The following is a 25,239-nucleotide window of genomic DNA, read 5'->3' as shown; positions in this document are numbered from 1 at the left end:
GAGCACGGATCGGCCTCTTGACAGAATGTGTGCAGGGATAATATTGTTCCAGAAGCCGTGCGGAGAATAACTTGAGCTCTATTAACGCGGAGGCCCAGATAAGGAGCTGCGGCCCGAGTGCTCCATTATCTCCTGTTCTGATGAGCGGCTCCGGATGACGGCGCGGCCCCCACCCCCACCGCTCCTTCTCCCGAGGCTGTTTAGCTGCTTAATGTAATTCGCTTTCAAGAGCCTCGTGTTATATCTGATCATTTGTGCCATTAAGCCAGAGTCAAGTGTAAATGCAGTATTATTAAGATCGTGTCTGTCAGTAAATGTTGAATAAAAGTGGCCGCAGAGCATACAGTACGCGCGCACCAAAATACCGGTACCGTCTGCGCTCGTGCACGCGTGCCTCCCAGTTTACATTTACTGGAAAATGTAACAAATAGAATTAATGAAAAAAAAAAGTAAAAAAAAAAAAAAAAAAGACTTTTTCGCTGTTTTTATTTTTAGGTTGTTAGTTTTTCCACTATATTTCCAAACGTCGTTGGTTTTAGTTACTTCATATAGTTTGTCACTTTGGCTGTTTATGTCTCGCGGCCTTCTCTGTTTTCATTCACGTGCTTTTTCTCGCGGGCACGTGTGTGCTGTCTAAATGTGATATTTGCACGTTACAAAGTGTTTCAGAATAAACTTTGATCATATAATTGTTTTATTTTCAAATACTTTCAAAATGCAAACATGGCTCAGACATTCAGTTTCAATATAATTTAACTTATTTATTCACAGGAACAGTTTTTCAATGAAATAAACAACATGGCAATGCATTCCCCAGATGATTCACGTTATTATTATTATGATTATTATTATCGTTATTTACAGTTCCATCGTGGACACAGGGGGTTTCTCTTTCAGTCTGTGGAAATGCAGAAAGAAATTCTCTGTGGACCCAAAACATCCCGACAGTGTTGGGCGGATGTTCTGTTTTTTGTTCGCTGCAGCGTTCCTGCTGAGACACTGACGGGAGCCGATTACCTCTTTTCTTTTCAAAGATTCGGGTCCAGTTTTTTGAACTCCCTCACTTCCTTGTCAGACTTTAAAAACTGCTAAAAAGTCATAGCAGGAAACGAGCAATGGCTCAGCTCTGCAGCTCTCTGGAGGCTTCTGAAGCCGCCGAGAAGCCATTGTCGTGCAGCTTCCTGATGTGCTTCTTCAGGTCGAAGTTGCGGCAGAAGCCTTTGCCACAAGTGGCGCAGGTGAAGGGCTTCTTGTCGTTGTGTGTGTGCATGTGGAAGGTCAGATTGTAGATCTGGTGGAAGGCCTTATTGCAGATGGAGCACTTGTACTGTTTCTCCCCGCTGTGCGTCAGCTTGTGGTTCTTGTAGTTTCCTGCGAAATAAGAGTATATGAATTAAAACACAGTCTTTTCTCTTTGTCTTCACAATTCTTCTGAGAAGGAGTTAAAAAAAAGATTCAAAGGGGGAAATGTGTGACATTAGAATTTTTGCCACCCTTTTAACATCTCCTTATTTAACCCGTGGCCTTTTCGCAGCACGAAATCAAACTTTCACGTCTCGCTGATGTGTGAGTGTCAATAGAAACAACTCCAGGTCAAACGAAAAAAGTGCATCTGTCTGTGTGAAAACCAGTCGTGTGACCATAACCAGCTTTCCTTCCTCTCGTATAAAACGGCCTAAAACCAGCATTAGAAAATAGAAAAAGGGGATAAAAATGCACTCGATACCTCAGAAATATCGTAGATTTCGCGGCTTCTAATATCAGAGCTGATGCGCTGATGAGCCCGTCAGAGCCGAGGAGAGTCAGCTTCAGGGGAACTTGGATTCATTTTAAAAAATCCGCCTGGTCTGAGTTAATTGAATTTATCCTGAAATTACACAGCTAAACATTTCACTCCAACCTGGCCAAAGAAAATAATTTAATCAAGAGAATCTGAAAAATAAAACCGCTTGAACAAAATTTGAATGTAACTTTCTGCGAAACATCTACACGTTAAAAAAAAAGCAAAGCAGAGAGGGAAGCGTTTTACAACTGCGATCTTTCTTTTTTCCACCAGCAGTTCAGCTGGAGCCGCCTCCACCCACAGCCTTCATTAATCGGCTTTTTGTGTGCCGAAGTCAAAAAGTTGTCAAACTTTGTCAAAATCAAGCGCAGCCGCAACTAAAGGAGGCCGGTTTCCAACTTTGCCGGGGTCTGACTAATGACCCGGGGAAAATGCGACAGTCTCGAAGGTAGAATTAGTCCGTGTAAAGTGACAAGTCTCATCTCCACCCACCGATTCGTGCTCATCGGTGAGCCCACAGTTATTTCCCCTTTGACTACTTCAAATATAAGCTTGTTCTGCTTTTACCGCAGATGTTATTTATTTCGGCAGCGCCAAATGTTGAGGATGAGCGCCGATTTCGCCACACGAACTCCAGCGAGTCTGCATAAAGAGCTCTGCTCGGCTGCGATCTTCCGCAATATTGAGCGGGCAAAATAATCGGAATCTTCGTGCATAATGCTATAAAATTATTAGTGCATTTATGCTCCAAATCTCAGGTCCAGCTTAACAAAAACAATAAAATAAAATAAAATGTATTTTTCGTATTTATATTTTTCGTCAGTAGTCAAGTTGAGAAGCCACAATTTCGTTGTAGATGACAATAAATGATTATTTTATTCTATTCTAAACAATGTGATGTTAAACAGCATCCAGCACAATTAAAGAGTCCATCAGTAGCAATTATTTCAATCACGTCTCCTCTTGTTGAGGAAGTTCTCCACCGAGTTGTGGATTTCTAAAAGCTGACTGCTCAACCCAGCAAAATAATGACTCGGCTGCACGGCAGCAGATTTCATGAAATAAATTCGTAGAATAATAACAGGAGCTGAAGAGAAAGCTTTTTGTTCGTTTGCACATGAACACTCTGAATCACCGCAGTGTTGAAAATAGGAAATCAGGATACAATTTCCAGTCAGTAATATAATACAGCTGATTAAAGAGGACACCAGCGCCCAGTATTTACCTTTCTGGTGGAAGCCTTTCCCGCAGAACTCGCACACAAATGGTTTATAGCCTGCGTGGATCCGGACGTGAGTGTTGAGCGTCGAACTTCTGTTGAACGCTTTTCCACACTGGTTGCATTTGTGAGGCTTTTCCTTACAGGTCAAAATGAGAGAAAATAATTCAAACAAAGTCGAGTCAAAAAGCTGGAAAGGTCACAGTGGAACAGTGTCTCACCTGCGTGTGGATGATCTTGTGTCTGCACAGCGTGCTGGCCTGCCGGAATCCTTTACCGCACACCTTACAGACGAAGGGCCGGGCCCCCGTGTGCACCGGCATGTGTCTGGTAAGATTGTAATGCGCATTAAAAACCTGCAGACGACACAAAGGCATAAAAAATATGAGTAAACATTATTCTAAAAAGACAAGGCCAGCGTTTTTAAAACAAGCGTCAGAAAAAAAACTAACATCGGCCTCAAAAGTTCATTATTGAGTTTATATAGGTGTGTAGATGTTGGCGCATTTGTTCATGTTTTATATAAAATATAGAATATAAAATATAGAATATAAAATATAGAATATAATAACAATTTAAACTGTACCTTTCCACACACTTCGCAGGTGAAATTTTTGGGTTTTCCGTCCGCACCGCCGCTGCCGCTGAGTTTGCTGTGTGTCTTTATGCCGCTTTTCTCAGCTGTCAGGCCGTGGCTCTCCTTCACTATCTGGTCCAGCTGCCCTGGCAGATGTTCCTTGTGTGGGTATTGAGGTGTGGGCAGCTTGTCGGTGCCCACACCGGTCAGTTTGGCATTCTCCAGCAACAAAAGTCTGTGGTGCGCCGACAGAGAGGCCTGGGCCTGCGGGCTGGAGAGCCAGTGGCCGGCCAGCAGCTCCGACTGCTGGTACGCAGAGTCCAGGTAATTGAAATAGTAGAGCGAGCCACTGCTGGGCACGGCCTGGTTCAGGACCTGAGGTTTTACCACCCTGCTCCCTGACGTGAGCAGCTGCTGCTTCAGGCTCGGATCCGCTTTGCCGCACAACCCGCAGTTTCCTTTGCACGGAGCAGCTGGCGAGCCGCACAAAGTTCCCCTAAAACTGGCTCTCCACAGCTCCGAATAGCTCATCAGCGCCTTGGCTTGGAGGTCGTAGCTGAAGGGCTGCAGCGGGATCATGCAGGGGATTGGGGAGCAGAGCCCCAGCAGTTTCTTCCCCTCTGAACGTTCCTCCGCGTTCCCTTTCGGCTCCGAGCTCTTGGACATGATCCAGTCGATGGAGAAAGCCAGCGTTTTGGGAGCCGCGGACGGCGCAGTCCTCCCGCAGGACACCACCGTGTCTAAAGAGGCTGAACTTGCCATTTTGTTGCCGCTGTAGTAGTTTCGCTTTGCAGCCGAACAGAACTTGGTGTGAGCAACTCCGTGTATAGTCCAGCTGCCCCGCGTCTTTTCACTCCCCTGAGCTCCCAGCAGAAAAGACAGGCGGACACATCAGTTTAATAAGCACCTTGCTGTCACAGTGTCACGCATTTGCATTCAAATGACCCCCGCCTCGCAACAATAGCATCCAGGGGTGATGGATTAATGCTCATTAACTAGCACACACAAAATTAACAGACATTACAGGGCTCGTTAAGGAGAAGAAGAAGAGGAGGAGGAGGAAACAGAGGGCACGAAATGTTGTAGCCGGAGCTCCTGGACACCGAGTTAAGCCAAAGTTACGTCTGTGTTGTACTTTACCTTCTTATTGTTCAGATGGGAGTGGAGAAACCAGCCGACTGCTCTCTGTCAGACCTTGGCAGCGCCCGCCCCTCATCAGTGCAGATCACTGTCTCTTGACATAATCGGGCACCCAAGCACCTAACTGGGTGACAGGGAGACAAATCTATAGAGGGGATGGCACGTAAATATGAAACCATTCCATCAGTAAAACTGCTGCACAATTGTGTTTTCATCATTAATCGCGCTTTGGAGGAGCTGAGTGAGTCTCCTGCTTTCATTTGGTTAACAACACAGTAATCTTTTTTTTTTTTCTCGGAGAGAGCTGCTAATCCTCGGAGATGGGATCCGTCTTTTTCCTCGCCGGCTTATAAACTTACTATTTGTATAAATTCGAGGACGTCCAATTTCCACCTGTTTAAGAGCACAGACTCCCTTTGGATCCTATTAAACGTTGTTCCTCCTTCCCCCTATTCAAAAGAAGCAATTTTCCAGAGCGATTCAGGGCTCAGCGCTGCGTGGGGGGGTGGTGGGGAGAACACAAGCTCTTTTACTTTTAGCTACTAAAGCACTGCGTGAACTGGTTTTGTGTTTTTTTCTTCCTGAAATAGAGGGACGGATTAAAGACGGAGAGAGGAAAAAGAAAAGACTTAGCTTGGTCAGGGGTATACACGGACAAATGAAAAGAGAGGCCTTTTCTCTAAAGAGGCGTACAAGAAGTTTGCTGGAATCCACGGTGTTGTGTGGGAGTTACAATGGGCAGCAGAGTCTCATCTATCCGCTACAAGGGCTGTGTTGAATTTATGTGTTTGCAGGCCAATTTACCTGAGGGACTCCCAACAACTGAGTGGGAGAGAGGGGAGTTCATAAAACATGCGGAGGATCAAAAGAGTGTGCAATATGGACGAAATGAATAGTCTTTTATTTATCACAGCGTTTGCTCAGTGCGTGTGATGACGAGGCTGTAATGTATTTATTTAACTTGGCAGAACCTTTAAACTTACACAAGAAGAAGAAAGTGAAACGTTTAAGATAATAATGTTATTTCCGAGCCTGAAATGTGACATGATTGTCATATGAATGGGAAATCACCGGTAACACTTAATACCCTCAATGTATTTAGAAAAGTAGTCGAGTATAATTTGTATATAACTTCTTCGAAAAGTTACAACACACCTTTTGGTAACTGGCGTGCGTCTTTGGGAGCGCCAAAAAACCTTTTTAGGCTAGAATTTATTCTGCATTTATTCTGTGCGACACTTACAAATATATTTACTCTATAATGTAATTTTCTGTCACTTGGTATTCTTGTTCTAGTCTCCAGACATTTGAGTCAAAAAGTAGTTTTAGGTGATGAAGTCGCATCACGAAGCGCTGTTCAGGAACGTTAAACAAATGGATGTGATAATGTTTTTATGGTGACATCCTCAGGCAGCACAGCCTCTGCTAACTATAATAACAGTGCAAATTCTAAAGTAATACTTAACTAATGTTAGCAAATTCACATTGCTTATTATTAACAGACCAGTGACACTTTCTCTCAAGCATGAACTGATGCTCGATCATTTTAGCTTCAGACGCTTTCATTCTCATAAAAACAGAAAGCTATTTTTATTCATCAAACTGACATCGACTCGTTACAGCATCATCAAATCTTGCATCTCTAAATGAAGGACAACTTATAGGATTTGTCCTCTGTTTGTAAGTGTGAGCAGGCCTTCATTTAAAGAATTGTAAAAACACTTAAATCAAGACTTTTACACTGGACAGTTCATTTTGAATTAAGAGCATTTATGTTGTACAGAAAAATTCTGTATCATTAGGTTGAAATGTATTTTGGATTTGCCATCTTCTAAAGAATCTGCTGTTTTGTGTTTTCACTGAGGCCTTTAAACCTTCAAACAGAGTCACAACATCAATACTCACATATTTTCATTATTGTCGGGTCTGTACCTTAGAATATGAAGCACCTTGAGGCAATTGTTGTTGTGATATAAATAACATTTAACAGAATTTGTTTTATGTTAATGGACTCCATAAGATATTAGTGGCTGATGTTGACCACTTTTTATAACCCATTATAGAAAGTCTGAATGCCAAAAACCCATGTGCTTATTGCAAAACATATACTGAAATGTGAGATAAAATGTTGAAGTTTTTATCTGAAATATGTTTTTGTTGTAAAGCTCTTTAGAAAACACTAAATACTCAGGGAGGGCTGCTTTATTTTGTAGTAGTTGTTTAATGAAAGTTTTATAAAAGACAATGATACAATTGTAATTTTGGTAATTAAATTTAGGTTTTGTGTTTTGTGTATTTCTTTTTAATCAATGATAATTAAGGTTGATGATAAATGATAATTGGGTGTAGAAGATAATAATTTACCTCAGTCACCACACACTTCATGCTATATTTACCCCAGGACATTCAATTCAGTTTTATTTATATAGTGCTAAGTCCCAACGTAATGCTGTAAGTATGGTAGGGATGCTTTTTAAGGTTGTTAACAGGGAAGCTATTGTTAGGATAGGAACATTTGTATTATTCTGTTTAATTTTACAAGTCCACCTCACATGGAAGGATTATTGCTTGTTGTTTCTATGCTGCTCATAAGGTAGAATACTCTAAATATTTCTGGTTCACTGATACACTGATCCTATTGCTGTAACCAGCCTCACCCATTCACTTCTAACCACAGTTAGCTCAGGCATTGATTTAAGGGACTCTTGCTTCTTGCCGGAAGGTATGCAAGGGCGGGATGTGGCAAAGCTTAACATCACAGTGTTGGGATTTTTAACTGTTTTTCCTGTCTTCATCCCTCCACAGTTCCTGGGGTAATTGTAACCATCTATATTTATGCACATTATTTTTCAATGTAAATGCAGACATACACATTTGCAAGACCATAAATCATGCTGCACAAATTCTTCAGTGACTCTTACGATTGATCGATTTCAGTACAATTATATGCACATGAATTTCTTTAATACGCTGATTTGCAGTGTTGAAGTAACACAAGTGCTGACATTTTCAGTGTATATTCTGTCATAATTGATCTTAAAAAGGGTTCAGGAATAAACATATAATTATTAGTTATTAACATCAGACTTCCACAGTGTGTCTTATATCCTGTCTTCCATCATTCTCCCCCAACCAATCACAGCAGATGGCCCCGCCCCTCCCTGAGACTGGTTCAGCTGGAGGTTTCTTCCTGTTAAAAGGGAGTTTTTCCTTCCCACTGTCACCAAGTGCTGCTCAAAGGGGGTCTTTTCTGTACTATTCTAGGGTCTCTACCTTACAGTATAAAGCCTCCTTGAAGCAACTGTTGTTGTGTTTTCTGCTATATTAATAAAACTGAATTGAATTAATTATTGTGATTGTGTAATTATGACTTTAATTTAAACAAATAGCTACAAAATAAAGGTCAGTTTTCAACACACAGTGTAACAGTATATGTAGATGGTATATTAGTAAACACTTATCGCATTGCCAGATACCAGTGCAGCATTCAGTACTGTCAACTCATATTTTATCACAGAGATCAGAACAGAATCTGGATGGACGGATGTATGGATAGATTAGAACATGTCCGTCCATCCATCCATCCATCCATCCATCCATCCATCCGTCTTCTTCCACTTATCTGGGGCCGAGTCGCAGGGGTAGGAGCATAAGCAAAGTAGTCCAGACCTCCCTCTCCCTGGTCTCCCCCAGCTTGTCAGGGGGAACATCAAGGTGTTCCCAGGCCAGCCGAAAGACAGAATCTCTCCAGCATGTCTTGGGTCGGCCTTGAGCCTCCTCCCAGTAGGACATGTCCAGAACACCAGGAGGCACCCAGACACTTCGCTTTTACACCTAGCTCCCTCTTCACCACGACGGACTGGTACAGCGTCCGCATCACTGCAGATGCAGCACCAATCTGTCTGTCGATCTCCCGCTCCCTTCTCCCATCACTTGTGAACAAGACCCAGAGATACTTAAACCCCTCCACTTGGGTCAGGAACTTGTCCGGGCTGAGGACCACAGCCTCAGACTTGGAGATGTTGATTCTCATTCCTACTGCTTCACACTGCAAACTGTTCCACTGCAATCTGGAGGCCATCTCCTTATGAAGCCAACAGAACCTCATCATTTGCAAAAAGCAGAGATGAAATTCTGAGACCACCGAAGTGAAAGGAGAATCTGTGATAAAGGGCAGCCTTGGCAGAGTCCATCAGAGTCCCATTTATTGCCAGCTATGCGGACCAAGCTCTTGCATCGGTTGTATAAGGATCGAACGGCCCATAGCAATGGGCCTTACACCCCATACTCCCGAAGAACCTCCTACAGGACACGCCAAAGGACACGGTCGAATGACCTCTCCAAGTCCACAAAACACATGTAGACTGATTGTTCAAACTCCAAATGCACCCTCAAGTATCCTTGAGAGGATAAAGAGCTGGTCCAGTGTTCCACGGCTAGGAAAAACCCCACATCTCCTGTACCGAGACTGGACTAACGGATGGACTCTCCATTCCAGTATCCTGACACAGACTTTCCCAAGGAGGTTGAGGAGTGTGATCCCCTCTAGTTGGAACACACCCTCCGGTTCCCCTTCTTAAAGATGGGAACCACCAATCCAAGGTACCGCCCCCGATCTGTCACCTGAGCTGTGACAACCAAGACAGTCCTACAACATTCAGAGCCTTCAAGAACTCAGGGAGGACCTCATCCACCCAGGGGTTCTGCCACCATAACACTCCACAGAATAACTGCCTCAGTGACCTCTCCCCCAGAGATAGCTGATTGGTCCCCCTCGTCCCCAGACTCTGCTTCCTCCTTGGAAGATGTAGGATTAAGGAGGTCCTTGAAGTATTCCTTTCCGCCGCCCGATAATGTTCTCAGTCAAAGTCACAATACAGGTAGAGCACCGCTTTGTACCTGGCTTGGGATTCCTAGAATATTATAAGTTATAACAGGGAGTCATGTACTTTTGACTTGAGGCTTTCTTTTGCAGAGGACCCACAGCATCCAGAGTCATATGCATGATTAATAGCTGTGATAGTAGAATTTAGGTGCCAGCTCTGCACTGTGTGGCGTTGAAGAAGATAACTGTAGAGGACTTGTATCATTTAATTTAGTTACAGAACTTTCACAAAGACTTTTACTGTACGGAAACATATTCCCCACTGCTGTAAATTTAAATGTTGCTTAAAAATTACCAGACAAAAGGTTTTCAGGGAATATTATTAAATGTTTAGTTACTATGCCAGACCTAAGAACAAGATCAGAGTGAGATTAAAGTGGTGGGTGGACTCTTTGGAGCGATGCCAGTTGAGACTTTCCACCATCTCTGGTAGTTAAATAATAATAATAATAATAATAATAATAATAATAATAATAATAATAATAAAAGAATGATAAAAACAAGAGTTGTATAATTTCAGGTATTTACCCCTACACTTAACAATTATGAAAAAACATTAAAGACATTTTATTTAGTTGTCTTTTGATTATAATTTGTTTCAAATTACATTCATTTTATTTTATTCATAGACAGAAATATTGTTTCCATTAAAATATGAGTTAAAACTTATTCTGTACTGTTAAATATATTTTTACCATTTTAGTCTACTTGATCATAGAAAGCAATATAATTTATAAAAACTATGTAAATGTTCCTTAAATCACACAGCATACAATGAGCTGTGTATTTTGACATTTCACAGTTATGGCAGGCAACCCCCCCCAACCACCAATAACTGTTGTCATTCCAATCTGCCCCCCCTCCCCCCCCCCCAAAAAAAAAAAAAACAAACAAAAAAATAAAAACAAAACAAAACAAAACAAACGAAATAAAATAAAATAAAATAAAATAAAATAACAAAACAAAACAAAACAAAACAAAACAAAACAAAAAACAAAACAAAATAACAAAACAAAACAAAATAACAAAACAAAATAAAATAAAATAACAAAACAAAACAAAACAAAATAACAAAACAAAACAAAATAACAAAACAAAACAAAATAAAATAACAAAACAAAACAGGGGAGCATTCAAATCAAGCACTCTGTTCAAAGGAACTTTCAGTGTCATATTGTCAGATTTAAGAGGAAAATGTTCTAACACACCCTTTATAAGATAATGAAACCTTAGTTACAGACCAGGTGCCTTAGTTAACACACTCAAATATGTTTTAGAATGACAACTTCCCAAAACTAATAATAGATGAAATGAAGTTTGTCTAGATGTGTGAAAGGGTACAGGTATGTTAACATCACTAGTAAAAAATAGTTTTTAGTGTCTCAAAATCTGAAAATCTCTTTGTTTGGACAGTGGGATGTCATTTAAAGGCAAGCTGCTGTGTGTGAGAAAAGGGTTCAGTGAACCCAGTATTCCTGCTGGAAACCAGTCATTTGCATGGAGAGCTGAGTGGAATTGAACAGAAATGGCACTACACTACAGCAACCATAGAAACCACCCAGTGATCACTGCATTTGTCCTCCATTTAATTTAAAAGATAGAATGAGAATTCTTTGTTGTTGTTGTTTTGTTTTACTTATTTAGAAAGCTTGACCCCCCCATTTTTTGTTCCCCCAATATACCATTTGAGTTATTGGGAAATTAATATCTCTATAAATGCATTCCTCTATTGGGTAACCTGCATTTTAAAGCATACGGTTTTAAACAGTGTCATTAAGTAGTTCCTCACATTTCTTAGATGGCAGTTAAGTTTCACATCTCATCTCAGTGCTTTGCTGCTCTGGAAAGAATAATTTTATTTTAACACTAAAGCATCTTTTGTGCACTTAGCGGTCAAATAAAAACAAGAGACTGTGTGTCTAAGGAACCATGTTTTTGAGCACAAAGAGTGACAACCATATAAGGACAGCTGGGATTTGCCTGTGCTTGACATACACAGCCTTTGCATGCTGGAAAGAGATCTAGTGTCAATGGAGAAGAGGACACAGTATAACAATATCTTTGTTCACAGGTGTCAGCGTGACAGTAATAAAAGGTTCTGTTTCAAATGGTTCGATTGTGCCTTCGTCTTTAACCTCATCTGTTGAAATTCAATTCAATTCAATATAATTTTATTTATATAGCGCCAAATCACAACAAATGTCGCCTCAAGGCGCTTCATAGATACAGAGAAAAGCCCAACAATCATATGACCCCCTATGAGCAAGCACTTTGGCGACAGTGGGAAGGAAAAACTCCCTTTTAACAGGAAGAAACCTCCGGCAGAACCAGGCTCAGGGAGGGGCGGCCATCTGCTGCGACCGGTTGGGCTGAGAGAAGGAAGACAGGATAAAAGACATGCTGTGGAAGAGAGACAGAGATTAATAACAGATATGATTCAATACAGAGAGGTCTATTAACACATAGTGAGTGAGAAAGGTGACTGGAAAGGAAAAACTCAATGCATCATGGGAATCCCCCGGCAGCCTACATCTATTGCAGCATAACTAAGGGAGGATTCAGGGTCACCTGGTCCAGCCCTAACTATATGCTTTAGCAAAAAGGAAAGTTTTAAGCCTAATCTTAAAAGTAGAGATAGTGTCTGTCTCCCGAATCCAAACTGGAAGCTGGTTCCACAGAAGAGGGGCCTAAAACAGCTAACAGATCATCTGCAGAGGAATGGTTTATTTGAAGAGTTTCAGTCAGGTTTCAGAGTTCATCACAGCACAGAAACAGCTTTAGTGAAGGTTACAAATGATCTTCTTATGGCCTCTGACAGTGGACTCATCTCTGTGCTTGTCCTTCTTGACCTTAGTGCAGCATTCGATACTGTTGACCATAATATCCTATTAGAGCGATTAGAACATGCTGTAGGTATTACAGGTATTGCACTGCAGTGGTTTGTATCATATCTATCTAATAGACTCCAATTTGTGCATGTAAATGGAGAGTCCTCTTCACACACTGAGGTTAATTATGGAGTTCCACAGGGTTCAGTGCTAGGACCAATTCTGTTTACATTATACATGCTTCCCCTAGGCAGCATCATTAGAAGACATAGCATACATTTTCACTGCTATGCAGATGACACCCAGCTCTATCTGTCCATAAAGCCAGATAACACACACCAATTAGGTAAACTGCAGGAATGTCTTAAAGACATAAAGACTTGGATGGCCACTAACTTTCTGCTTCTTAACTCAGATAAAACTGAGGTTATTGTACTCGGCGCTGAAAAGCTTAGAAATATGGTATCTAACCAGATTCTTACTCTGGATGGCATTACCTTGGCCTCCAGTAACACTGTGAGGAACCTTGGAGTCATTTTTGACCAGGATATGTCCTTCAACGCACATATTAAACAAATATGTAAAACTGCGTTCTTCCATTTGCGCAACATCTCTAAAATTAGAAATATCCTGTCTCAGAGTGATGCTGAAAAACTAGTTCATGCATTTATTACTTCCAGGCTGGACTACTGCAATTCATTATTATCAGGATGTCCAAAAAACTCACTGAAAAGCCTTCAGTTAATCCAAAATGCTGCAGCAAGAGTACTGACAGGGACTAGAAAGAGAGAGCATATTTCTCCTGTTTTGGCTTCCCTTCATTGGCTTCCTGTTAAATCCAGAATTGAATTCAAAATCCTGCTCCTCACATACAAGGTCTTAAATAATCAGGCCCCATCTTATCTTAATGACCTTGTAGTACCATATTACCCTATTAGAGCACTTCGCTCCCACTCTGCAGGCCTACTTGTTGTTCCTAGAGTATTTAAAAGTAGAATGGGAGGCAGAGCCTTCAGTTTTCAGGCCCCTCTTCTGTGGAACCAGCTTCCAGTTTGGATTCGGGAGACAGACACTATCTCTACTTTTAAGATTAGGCTTAAAACTTTCCTTTTTGCTAAAGCATATAGTTAGGGCTGGACCAGGTGACCCTGAATCCTCCCTTAGTTATGCTGCAATAGATGTAGGCTGCCGGGGGATTCCCATGATGCATTGAGTTTTTCCTTTCCAGTCACCTTTCTCACTCACTATGTGTTAATAGACCTCTCTGCATTGAATCATATCTGTTATTAACCTCTGTCTCTCTTCCACAGCATGTCTTTTATCCTGTCTTCCTTCTCACACCCCAACCGGTCGCAGCAGATGGCCGCCCCTCCCTGAGCCTGGTTCTGCCGGAGGTTTCTTCCTGTTAAAAGGGAGTTTTTCCTTCCCACTGTCGCCAAAGTGCTTGCTCATAGGGGGTCATATGATTGTTGGGCTTTTCTCTGTATCTATGAAGCGCCTTGAGGCAACATTTGCTGTGATTTGGCGCTATATAAATAAAATTGAATTGAATTGAATTGAATTGAATTGAAAACTGAAGGCTCTCCCTCCCATTCTACTTTTAAATACTCTAGGAACAACAAGTAGGCCTGCAGAGCGAGAGCGAAGTGCTCTAATAGGGTAATATGGTACTACAAGGTCATTAAGATAAGATGGGGCCTGATTATTTAAGACCTTGTATGTGAGGAGCAGGATTTTGAATTCAATTCTGGATTTAACAGGAAGCCAATGAAGGGAAGCCAAAACAGGAGAAATATGCTCTCTCTTTCTAGTCCCTGTCAGTACTCTTGCTGCAGCATTTTGGATTAACTGAAGGCTTTTCAGTGAGTTTTTTGGACATCCTGATAATAATGAATTGCAGTAGTCCAGCCTGGAAGTAATAAATGCATGAACTAGTTTTTCAGCATCACTCTGAGACAGGATATTTCTAATTTTAGAGATGTTGCGCAAATGGAAGAACGCAGTCTTACATATTTGTTTAATATGTGCGTTGAAGGACATATCCTGGTCAAAAATGGCTCCAAGGTTCCTCACAGTGTTACTGGAGGCCAAGGTAATGCCATCCAGAGTAAGAATCTGGTTAGATACCATATTTCTAAGCTTTTCAGCGCCGAGTACAATGACCTCAGTTTTATCTGAGTTAAGAAGCAGAAAGTTAGTGGCCATCCAAGTCTTTATGTCTTTAAGACATTCCTGCAGTTTAACTAATTGGTGTGTGTTATCTGGCTTTATGGACAGATAGAGCTGGGTGTCATCTGCATAGCAGTGAAAATGTATGCTATGTCTTCTAATGATGCTGCCTAGGGGAAGCATGTATAATGTAAACAGAATTGGTCCTAGCACTGAACCCTGTGGAACTCCATAATTAACCTCAGTGTGTGAAGAGGACTCTCCATTTACATGCACAAATTGGAGTCTATTAGATAGATATGATACAAACCACTGCAGTGCAATACCTGTAATACCTACAGCATGTTCTAATCGCTCTAACAGGATATTATGGTCAACAGTATCGAATGCTGCACTAAGGTCAAGAAGGACAAGCACAGAGATGAGTCCACTGTCAGAGGCCATAAGAAGATCATTTGTAACCTTCACTAAAGCTGTTTCTGTGCTGTGATGAACTCTGAAACCTGACTGAAACTCTTCAAATAAACCATTCCTCTGCAGATGATCTGTTAGCTGTTTGACAACTACTCTTTCAAGGATTTTTGATATGAAAGGAAGGTTGGAGATTGGCCTATAATTAGCTAAGACTGCTGGGTCTAGAGATGCTTTTTGAGTAAAGGTTTAACTGCAGCCACCTTGAAGGCCTGTGGTACATAGCCGATTACTAGAGATAGGTTGATCATATATAAGATCGAAGAATTAATCAATGGCAGGACTTCTTTGAGCAGTTTTGTAGGAATGGGGTCTAAAAGACACGTTGATGGTTTGGAGGAAATAATTATTGAAGTTAACTCAGAAAGATCGATTGGAGAAAAAGAGTCTAACTTAACATCAATGGAACTAAGAGTAGCTGTAGATAATATTACATCTGTGGGATGATTATTGGTAATTTTTTCTCTAATGATAAAAATTTTATTTGTGAAGAAGTTCATGAAGTCATCACTAGTTAACGTTAAAGGGATGGTTGGCTCAAAAGAGCTCTGACTTTTTGTCAGCCTGGCTACAGTGCTGAAGAGAAACCTGGGGTTGTTCTTATTTTCTTCAATCAGTGATGAGTAGTAAGCTGTTCTGGCTTTGCGGAGGGCTTTCTTATAAAGCAACAAACTATTTCTCCAGGCTAAATGATGATCCTCTAAATTTGTGACACGCCATTTCCTCTCCAGATTACGAGTCATCTGCTTTAGGGTACGTGTTTGAGAATTATACCACGGGGTCAGGTACTTCTGATTAGAGACCTTAGTTTTCACTGGAGCTACAGTATCCAGAGTCGTACGTAGTGAGGAGGTGAAATTATTAACAAGATAATCGACCTCTGTTGGGGTAGCATTCAGATAGCTGCTCTGCTCTGTGTTGGTACAGGGCATTGACGATGATAACAGTGGCTGGATTATATTCTTAAACTTAGTTACAGCGCTTTCAGAAAGACATCTACTTTGATAAAGTCCACTCTCCACTGCTGCGTAATCAATTATTGTAAATGTAAATGTTATCAAGAAATGATCAGACAGGAGAGGGTTTTCAGGAAACACTGTTAAATGTTCAGTTTCTATGCCATATGTTAAAACAAGATCTAGAGTGTGATTAAAGTGGTGGGTGGGTTCTTTTACATTTTGAGAGAAGCCAATTGAGTCTAACAACAGATTAAATGCCATGTTGAGGCTGTCATTTTTAGCATCAACATGGATGTTAAAATCACCCACAATAATTATTTTATCTGAGCTCAGAACTAAATTAGATATAAAGTCTGAGAAATCAGACAGAAACTCTGTGTAAGGCCCAGGTGGACGATAGATGATAACAAGTAAGACTGGTTTCTGAGTTTCACAGCTGGGGTGGACAATGTTAAGCATCAGGCTTTCAAATGAATTAAAAGTCTGTCTTGGTCTTTCATTAATTAATAGACTGGTGTGAAAAATTGCTGCCACACCGCCCCCTCGACCTGTGCTTCGACATTTCTGGTAGTTAGAATGACTCGGGGGTGTTGATTCATTTAAACTAACATAATCATCCTGCTGCAACCAGGTTTCTGTAAGGCAGAGTAAATCAATTTGTTGATCAATTATTAAGTCATGTACTAACAGAGACTTGGAGGAGAGAGACCTAATATTTAATAATCCACATTTCACTGTTTTACTCTTTGGTTCAGATGTGGATACTGTATTGTTCTTTCTTTGTAAATGTTTAAGTTGTTTGTTGCTGGTTTTTAGTTTGTTTTTTGTCTTTTTGGAAGCAGACACAGTCTCTATGGAGATGGGTTTTTGGGGGGGTAGCAGGAGGAGAGAAGCTGCAGAGAGGCGTGTAAGACTGCAACTCTGCTTCCTGGTCCCAACTCTGGATAGTCATGTTTTGAGGGGTTTAATAAATTTGTCGATATTTCTAGAAATGAGAGCTGCTCCATCCAAAGTGGGATGGATGCCATCTCTCCTAACAAGACCAGGTTTCCTCCAGAAGGTTTGCCAATTATCTATGAAGCCCACATCATTTCTGGGACACCACTCAGACAGCCAGCAATTTAAGGAGAACATGCAGCTAAACATGTCACTCCTGGTCTGATTGGGGAGGGGACCAGAGAAAACTACAGAGTCCGACATTGTTTTGGCAAAGTTACACACCGATTCAATATTGATTTTAGTGACCTCCGATTGGCGTAACTGGGTGTCATTACTGCCGACGTGAATTATGATTTTACTGAATTTACGTTTACCCTTAGCCAGCAGTTTTAAATTTCCTTCAATGTCGCCTGCTCTGGCCCCTGGAAGACAATTGACTATGGTTGCCAGTGTCTCTAGCTTCACATGTCTGAGAACAGAATCACCAATTACCAGAGTTTGACCCCCAGCGGGTGTGTCACCGAGTGGGGAAAAACGGTTAGACACATGAACGGGCTGGTGGTGTACCTGGGGCTTCTGTTTAGGACTATGTGAAGAATTGGTCATCTGTGCAGCTGCTAAAAGTTCCTCTATGTTGTTGGGGATTCTGTCTGGCAAACAATAAACTGTCTAAACCAGGAGTCAGCAACCTTTAAGACCCAAAGAGCCGTTTGGACCCGGTTTCCACGGAAAAGAAAACTCTGGGAGCCGCAAATACTTTCTGACATCTAAAATGAACATAACACTGTATATATTATTTTTTACCTTTATGCTTTGTATAAACAACTTTAAAGTGTTGCTTATTAAATCCATGCAGTGCTACAAAGAAAATGAAATTTTATTTATGTAATGAACACATTTTGAAATCTTAAAAAATTACAAAAAAGAAAGACGTCCAGTTTAAGGTCTCTTTTAAATGAACTAAAAAGCTGAACTTAAATTCTCCATGTAGCAAACAAAAACTGAGCCGTCGTCCTTATTGGCCTGCAGTGCCTCTGCAGAAGAGGTGGACGCACCTGAGTGTCATCTGCAATCACGCCTCGCCACCTTACAATCTGTGCTCTCTCTGCTGTTGTGTTATGTGTCAGGCTCTGTGCTGCAAAGCTACAGCCGGCTGCATGTGTACAGCAACCGTGTGTGAAAAGTGGTCAATAAAGAGAAGCTGAAAACCATGTTCATGCAAACATCGTCGGGTCTGTCGTGATATGTTTACAATTGGACTTTTGCTCCTGAACCTCTGCACACAGCGTCTGCAGACTGTACGAAGTCACTTTATCTTTATGCAGGACTGTAAGCTGTCGTCTGTGAGGCGCGAGCGTGTTTGTTTGTAACATAGTTCACGGTGGGAAATAGCTGCTCAAATACGTTTGTGGATCCAAAGATCGAAAATCCACAAATTAGGCATACTGATAGGCCGCTCTCGTCAGAAGTAAACGCAAATAAATCTGCCCAGGCATCATTAAATGTTCTATTTCCTTCAGATATTTTTCTTTTCTTACATTTCTCCATACTTGAACTACCTGTGGTTGCTGTCTCAATAAATGCACGGCCAGCTTCCGCGAGTGTGGCTCTTATTTTGAGCGACGAAAAATAATAAAATATCATTTTATTTTTATATTTCGAGATCATGATAATCTTCCAATTTAGAAGTACAAGTTAAAAAAGAACTAACACAAATAAAATACACTTCAGCTAAATACTTTTAAAATTTATTTTCTCAAACCGCGGAGCTGCAGTGTAAAGACTACAGAGCCGCAGGTTGCCGACCTCTGGTCTAAACAAACGATGATTTGCAGTATTTCTGCAAAGTCAGGCGAGCCATCAGTAGAGCCATATACCAAGAGCAGCTGAAACTGTAACTGATGCCCTGAAATTCAGCCTTGTTTGTCAGTTGAACTATGTTACTCTTCAGGAAATTTCTGTGATAGAATTGCTTCCGTTTTAATTTACAACCTCTCGTGGTAAGACTTTAAAATGTTCTGGAAGCAGCTAGTCTGTCTTACCATCTTCTTAAAGAAATGGTGCTTAGCTTCAAACCTCATTGCCCATAAAGACACAAGTGGACCAAATGCTTCGGTGAGCAGACGATAAAAATTAAAATAAACAAAAGTGTTTTGGAATCAACCTCCCTTCTGGAAAAACACTGGTAAATCTATGTGTGTGTGCTCAGCAATCAGACTGTCTATGTGACCAATGCTTTCATCTGTGTGGGTAGGTGAGACAACTGTAACAACATCTCAGCAACAGCGGAAAGGCTAGCAGTACAGTTTAATGTTTAATGTTTCTGTTTAGAGAGAAAGACTTTCTGTATCAAGATCTAAACTCAGTATCTAAACTAGCGCTGCCACAAACGATTATTTTGATAGTCGACTAGTCACCGATTATTTTTGCGATTAGTCAACTAATCAGATCATCATCCATTGGACGTAAAACGTACAGCTTATTGCACCAGCAGCATCTGCTCTTATATAACTATCATTAGCTTACAGCTTTAAGTGTTTAAGGTATGTGCTAACTAAAAATAAAGACAAGATGATAGTTTATTAAACTTTAATGAAATTTGCAGATTGTTTCGGTGAAGTTTAATAAACTCCTTGCTATCTAAAATATAACAGGACACCGGAGTAAATTCTCGAGCATCTCACACTTCTGATAATCAGCTGTCTGCTTGACGTTTATTCAGCTGTGTAAAAACTATAACTTTAATCTCAGCCAAACCGATTTACTCAGGAACAAATAAAATACTGAAAAAAGCCAAACAATAACATTTTTAAGTTATCTAAGTGACTTATATATCATGTTTAACCTGAGTAGCGAAAGACGGCGGTGGGTTTGAAAATGATTAGCCAGGAGTCCGGTGTTCTCACGCTCTAGTTAGCCTAGCCCTCGGCTAGCTATCGAGCTAGTGGGTAACAGACGTCTCCGAAAACGTCGGAGCACTTTTGAAAATATGTGGTGTCTTGATAAACTGAGCAGATATTTGAGGTTTACACAGCTACATTCTCGCCTGAAAATATGTTAAACGTTTATTTTGTGACCCAGAAAGAATAATAAGAGCAATATTAAAACTAACTAGCTGCCGCCATTGTTGGAAACTGAGCTGGGCTGCGCTATGAATTCTGGGACACAGCTTCTTCTTCTTCGGGGTTTAACGGCAGCTGGCATCCTTGTACATGCAGTGCTGCCATCTTCTGTTTCTGTCCGTTATTACACTCTTAAATCCTACTACTTATTCCTGCGTCTTTTGGGATCTTACAAAGCTTCAAACGACACGTCGACTATTAAATCAGTCGTCGACGATTTTGATAGTCGACGTAATCGTGACTAGTTGACTAATCGTGGCAGGCCTAATCTAAACACAGGTACAGTCTCCTAAATCATGTAGTACATCAGGTGGGTATCCTGTTGTGACATGAAATGACTCAGCCTTTGAGTAATTGTGCAATACCTTTTACCTCCGTGGCTCTGGGCATGACTAGCCAATGCTGCTGCAGTATTGAGCAGGTGTTGCTGTCTTGTTCTGGCGGGGAATGCTCCTCAGAACAACGAGCTAAAATATTAAGCCATATTTTTATTTCATTATGTACTGAAAAAAAGAACCAGACTATAAACACATGCTTCCATTTCTTTTTGCTTCACTAAGATTAATGTTTCAGCTCTGGAGTGGGATCACTTTTTCTTACATTATATTATATTACACTCCACTGGCAACCACATCCATGTCAAACAGCAGTGTGAGGCAATACACAGCACTGAGGGAGATCACAACAACAAACAGAGGGGAGATGACACAAACACACACGAGGGCAAATTAAGCAACGATCCACAGCTGAACGTAATCTAGCAAAACTGAACACGCTGCACACAAGTATAGAAGTATAACAGGAAGTATGCAAAACACAGACTGAGACGCAGACTGACTAAATACAGAGACATGACTGGGGGACAGGCGAATAAACATGGAGAGAGAGACAAGACTATACATGGGGCCACCTCAACCTCACACTGTTAAATCAACCAAAACCAAAAACACTGGGTACAAAACCAGGACCATGACAATCCTGGGTCTGACATGATACCTCTCAACTGTAGTCAATAGACTCCAAGCTTTCCAGCCAACTGTTACCTAGAAGGTTTGACAAACTGATGATGACTGATGGCAAGCAATTCAATTCAATTCAATTTTATTTATATAGCGCCAAATCACAACAAAAGTCGCCTCAAGGCGCTTCATAGATACAGAGAAAAACCCAACAATCATATGACCCCCTTTGAGCAGCACTTTGGCGACAGTGGGAAGGAAAAACTCCCTTTTAACAGGAAGAAACCTCCAGCAGAACCAGGCTCAGGGAGGGGCGGGGCCATCTGCTGCGACCGGTTGGGGTGAGAGAAGGAAGACAGGATAAAGACATGCTGTGGAAGAGAGACAGAGATTAATAACAGATATGATTCAGTGCAGAGAGGTCTGTTAACACATAGTGAGTGAGAAAGGTGACTGGAAAGGAAAAAGTCAATGCATCATGGGAATCCCCCGGCAGCCTACATCTATTGCAGCATAACTAAGGGAGGATTCAGGGTCACCTGGTCCAGCCCTAACTATATGCTTTAGCAAAAAGGAAAGTTTGAAGCCTAATCTTGAAAGTAGAGATAGTGTCTGTCTCCCGAATCCAAACTGGAAGCTGGTTCCACAGAAGAGGGGCCTGAAAACTGAAGGCTCTCCCTCCCATTCTACTTTTAAATACTCTAGGAACAACAAGTAGGCCTGCAGAGCGAGAGCGAAGTGCTCTAATAGGGTAATATGGTACTACAAGGTCATTAAGATAAGATGGGGCCTGATTATTTAAGACCTTGTATGTGAGGAGCAGGATTTTGAATTTAATTCTGGATTTAACAGGAAGCCAATGAAGGGAAGCCAAAACAGGAGAAATATGCTCTCTCTTTCTAGTCCCTGTCAGTACTCTTGCTGCAGCATTTTGGATTAGCTGAAGGCTTTTCAGTGAGTTTTTAGGACTTCCTGATAATAATGAATTACAGTCGTCCAGCCTGGAAGTAATAAATGCATGAACTAGTTTTTCAGCGTCAGCAGAGGAATGAAAATGATGGTTAAAAAGCGACGCAATCCTGGCTCCGAACGGGAAGAATCAGAATGAGAAGCACAGTGAATATTTTGACCAGCACAGCAGAAACTGAAGCCAACTGAAGCGAACTCAGCACAAGTGCTAGCAGCGACTTTAGCAGCAGCAGTGAAACTTCTACGGCACCTGACAGCAGCAAACAATGCAACACAATGAGTTCTTGTGGAGGGGGAGCGAGGATGAGCCCGGGTTGCAGTGTGTAATATGTGTTGATGTTCTCAGTAATCACTGTATGAAACCATCACATGTCAGACAGTATCTGCCAACCCATCACACAGCGCTGAAAGACAAACCAGTTGACTTTTTTCTGAGACAATGAAAGGAACTAAAGGAGTCGATGTCAGCAATTTAGTTTTGTGCTGCACCCATAGTCACAAGAAGCTTCATAACCCCACATCATATGATTGTTGGGTTTCTCTCTGTATGTATTATTGTACGATCTACTGTACAATATGAAGCGCCCTGAGGCGACTGCTGTTGTGATTTGGTGCTGTATAAACAAAATTGAATTGAATTGTGTCGGCAAACAGCTATCTACCATTAGACAAACAGTTAACGTGCATCATGACAAAGCTGACCTTCCAACAACACAGTGTCTGCATTTCGTTGCCTTGTACTTGTGACATGTGCAATGACAATGAAGTTGAATTGATTGTATTCTATTCTATTCTAAATTATGGGGAATAGGAGCCATGGCAGATGATGTTAAAAACACACTGATCGAGTGCATTAAAAGTAGTTGCTATTTTTCGCTTCAGCTCGATGAGATACAGATGTTCAGTGAATGACAACGCTCTCTTTGTGGTCCCACATTGCTTTCTCTGGTGAGTGTCATAGTACCGTATGCTACTGTCAGAGTTTGTTACGTTAAATTACACTGAAATGAGACGCATAATAAATGCTGTTACTGTAACCTGTATGTTTATTTTCATAATATAGGATAGATCACAGCCGTTTAGAAATATAGCATCATATGATAAATATGAAAAAATAATGAAAATGAAATATTTTTATTTTTAAAATAACTCTATAAAGTGAAATCATATCACTCTAAACAGTGTGAATAACCCTCAGTGTTAAATATTTTTACACATTTTGTTGTTATTTTTGACACTAAACTGAGTAGAATTAACACACTGGACACAGAGTAAATTTTACTCTGATTTTGAGTGGGACCAAATGTTTTCTGAGTTAAAATCAACTCTCTAAGTGTAAATTGACACTCTGTGTTTTACTGTGTACAGCTCAAGAGCACTTTTGGTTCTGTGAGTCACGTCAGACCAGAACCAGCTGAACACATCTTCCAGCTCTTGAATGCATTTGTTCAAGACAATGGGCTGGATTGGAAAAGGTGTGTTGGGGTCTACATGGATGGTGCTAAAGCCATGACAGGTCAATTCACCAGTTCGCACTGGAAATACACTGGACTCACTGGTGTATCCATCGCGTGGCCTCACAGTGAAAAAGATGCCTGAAGAACTTACGGCTGTCAGCTGTAAAAACTGTAAACTTCATAAAGACCAGACCAGCACTCTCGCCTATTTCATGCTCTATGAGTTTGGAGAGTTTCCTGTCTAACACCACCTCACCCTCACTGATGAAGTCAGAGACAACATTGTCTCTCTTAGACAGACTTCAGTGAATATTTCCCATCAATTCAAATTTAGAATCTCAGGGATTCTTCAGTTAACTTGGGTTGATCATTAAACATAATTTTCTTATTAGTTAATTGCTTACTCCTCTCCTCGAACTTCCACCATTCATGTCTATCCGTTTATGACCACTGTGTACCCATCTTCTGATGACTACTCCAGAAGGATGATGCACCATATCACAAAACTGTGATCATGTTAAACTGGGTTCTCAATGACTTCACTGAACTCCATCAATCGCCACATTCACCAGATCCCAAACCAAGGGCACCTTTGGGATGTGGTGGAACAGGAGATTTAAATCATGGCTGCACCACTGTTCAATCTGTTTGAGTGTGATACCACCTGCTGAAATTAAAATTAATTGATAAAAATGAAATACCAAAAAAAATAATGAAATGATGTTAATAAAATAATTGGTGTAGCTTGCAAGGTCAAGAGCAGTCAAAGAATGTATTATAAAAGCTGTAACAACCAGTTTCTTTAAAAAGTCTCATTTATATGCACGTTTTGGAGACATTGCATCACGTGTCTAAACAGTTACCTCTATATTAAAAAAAAAAACTTAGCCGAGGAGAGTACTATTATTGTGACAGAGAGATAGCTGTCTGACTGTGAGGTACTGCAACAGCAGAGGGCACCAATACTCCTTGGTGGCGTGTAGTCCGCCAAACCAACGAAGAAGAAGATAGCGGCACTTCTAATGTCCAGACTGACTCAGCTCAGCAAGGGAGTGCCAGCAGCACCCTGCACTGAACCAACAACCTTCAAATTCAATGTAAGTATTAGACATGAAATGGTGCTGTGCGATATGACCAAGGTCTCATATCCCGATATAAGAATTCTATCGTCCGATAACGATATAAAATCACAAAAATGTAACATTTTCTGTCAATTCTGTGAATCTCAGGCAGCTCGACTTGCATGAAGTGTTTCCAGCTGCGCTGGAAACACTTCATGCAGTGTAGCTGGAGTCGAGTGTTTTAACCGATGCATGAAACGATACTGTTATGTGACGGCTGCGTGCAGGCAGGAGTGGTGATATGAAGGACCCAAAATGCAGACTCACAGAAACGAAACGTGAACTCAAATACAGCTTTAATGCTGAACTCAAAAGGGTAACAAAACTAAGACTCCAAGGTAAACTTACACAAACAAAACACACGGATAAGGTTAGATCATGACACGGACACAGAGAAACACAGGGCTTAAATACACAGAGGGAATGGGTAACAGGAGGGAAACACAGCTGCGGCAAATCAGGAAGACACGAGACAAAGGAAGCAAAACCAGACCCATTTACATGAGACACGGACTTTCAAAGTAAAACAGGAAACATAACACAGAGACGCGAACTTGACAAGGGGATACAGCTGACATGGGAGACAGAGCAACTAGAGAACACAGAGACATAAACCATAAGACAGAACTCAAAGAAACCAA

General features: G+C 41.1%; 1 protein-coding gene across 4 annotated transcripts; it reads right to left on the bottom strand.

Annotated features, from left to right (window-relative positions):
• Positions 1-676: 676 nt before the first annotated feature.
• On the bottom strand, positions 677-4,841 carry fezf2 (FEZ family zinc finger 2). 4 transcript variants are annotated; one of them, XM_087850449.1, is made up of 4 exons: positions 3,589-4,823; positions 3,224-3,358; positions 3,009-3,141; positions 677-1,371 (listed from the first exon to the last, which is right to left on the bottom strand). In XM_087850449.1, the coding sequence occupies exons 1-4, from the start codon at positions 4,339-4,341 to the stop codon at positions 1,121-1,123; spliced, it is 1,272 nt and encodes a 423-aa protein (XP_087706575.1). In that variant the 5' UTR covers positions 4,342-4,823; the 3' UTR covers positions 677-1,120. The 4 variants fall into 4 exon arrangements, 3 of the variants coding, with proteins under 3 accessions (XP_087706575.1, XP_087706574.1, XP_087706573.1); XR_015719940.1 differs by having other exon boundaries at positions 1,243-1,371; positions 1,727-3,141; positions 3,589-4,825; XM_087850448.1 differs by lacking the exon at positions 677-1,371 and having other exon boundaries at positions 1,378-3,141; positions 3,589-4,437; positions 4,720-4,841.
• Between the last annotated feature and the right edge of the window lie 20,398 nt (positions 4,842-25,239).

This window comes from Neolamprologus brichardi, chromosome 13 (assembly GCF_056152115.1).
Source record: "Neolamprologus brichardi isolate AB-2024 chromosome 13, ASM5615211v1, whole genome shotgun sequence".
In the NCBI taxonomy this organism is placed as follows: Eukaryota; Metazoa; Chordata; class Actinopteri; order Cichliformes; family Cichlidae; genus Neolamprologus; species Neolamprologus brichardi.
Note: the sequence above shows the minus strand (reverse complement) of the source record. Positions and strands in the feature narration are given on the sequence as shown.

Bases quoted from the DNA above. Each gene is read 5' to 3' on its own strand.
- fezf2 (XM_087850448.1), bottom strand. From the start codon at position 4,341: ATGGCAAGTTCAGCCTCTTTAGACACGGTGGTGTCCTGCGGGAGGACT. The intron at 3,359-3,588 runs GTACAGTTTAAA...TGTCGTCTGCAG, and splicing joins CCTGCGAAGTGTGTGGAAAG to GTTTTTAATGCGCATTACAA. The intron at 3,142-3,223 runs GTGAGACACTGT...TTGACCTGTAAG, and splicing joins ACAAGATCATCCACACGCAG to GAAAAGCCTCACAAATGCAA.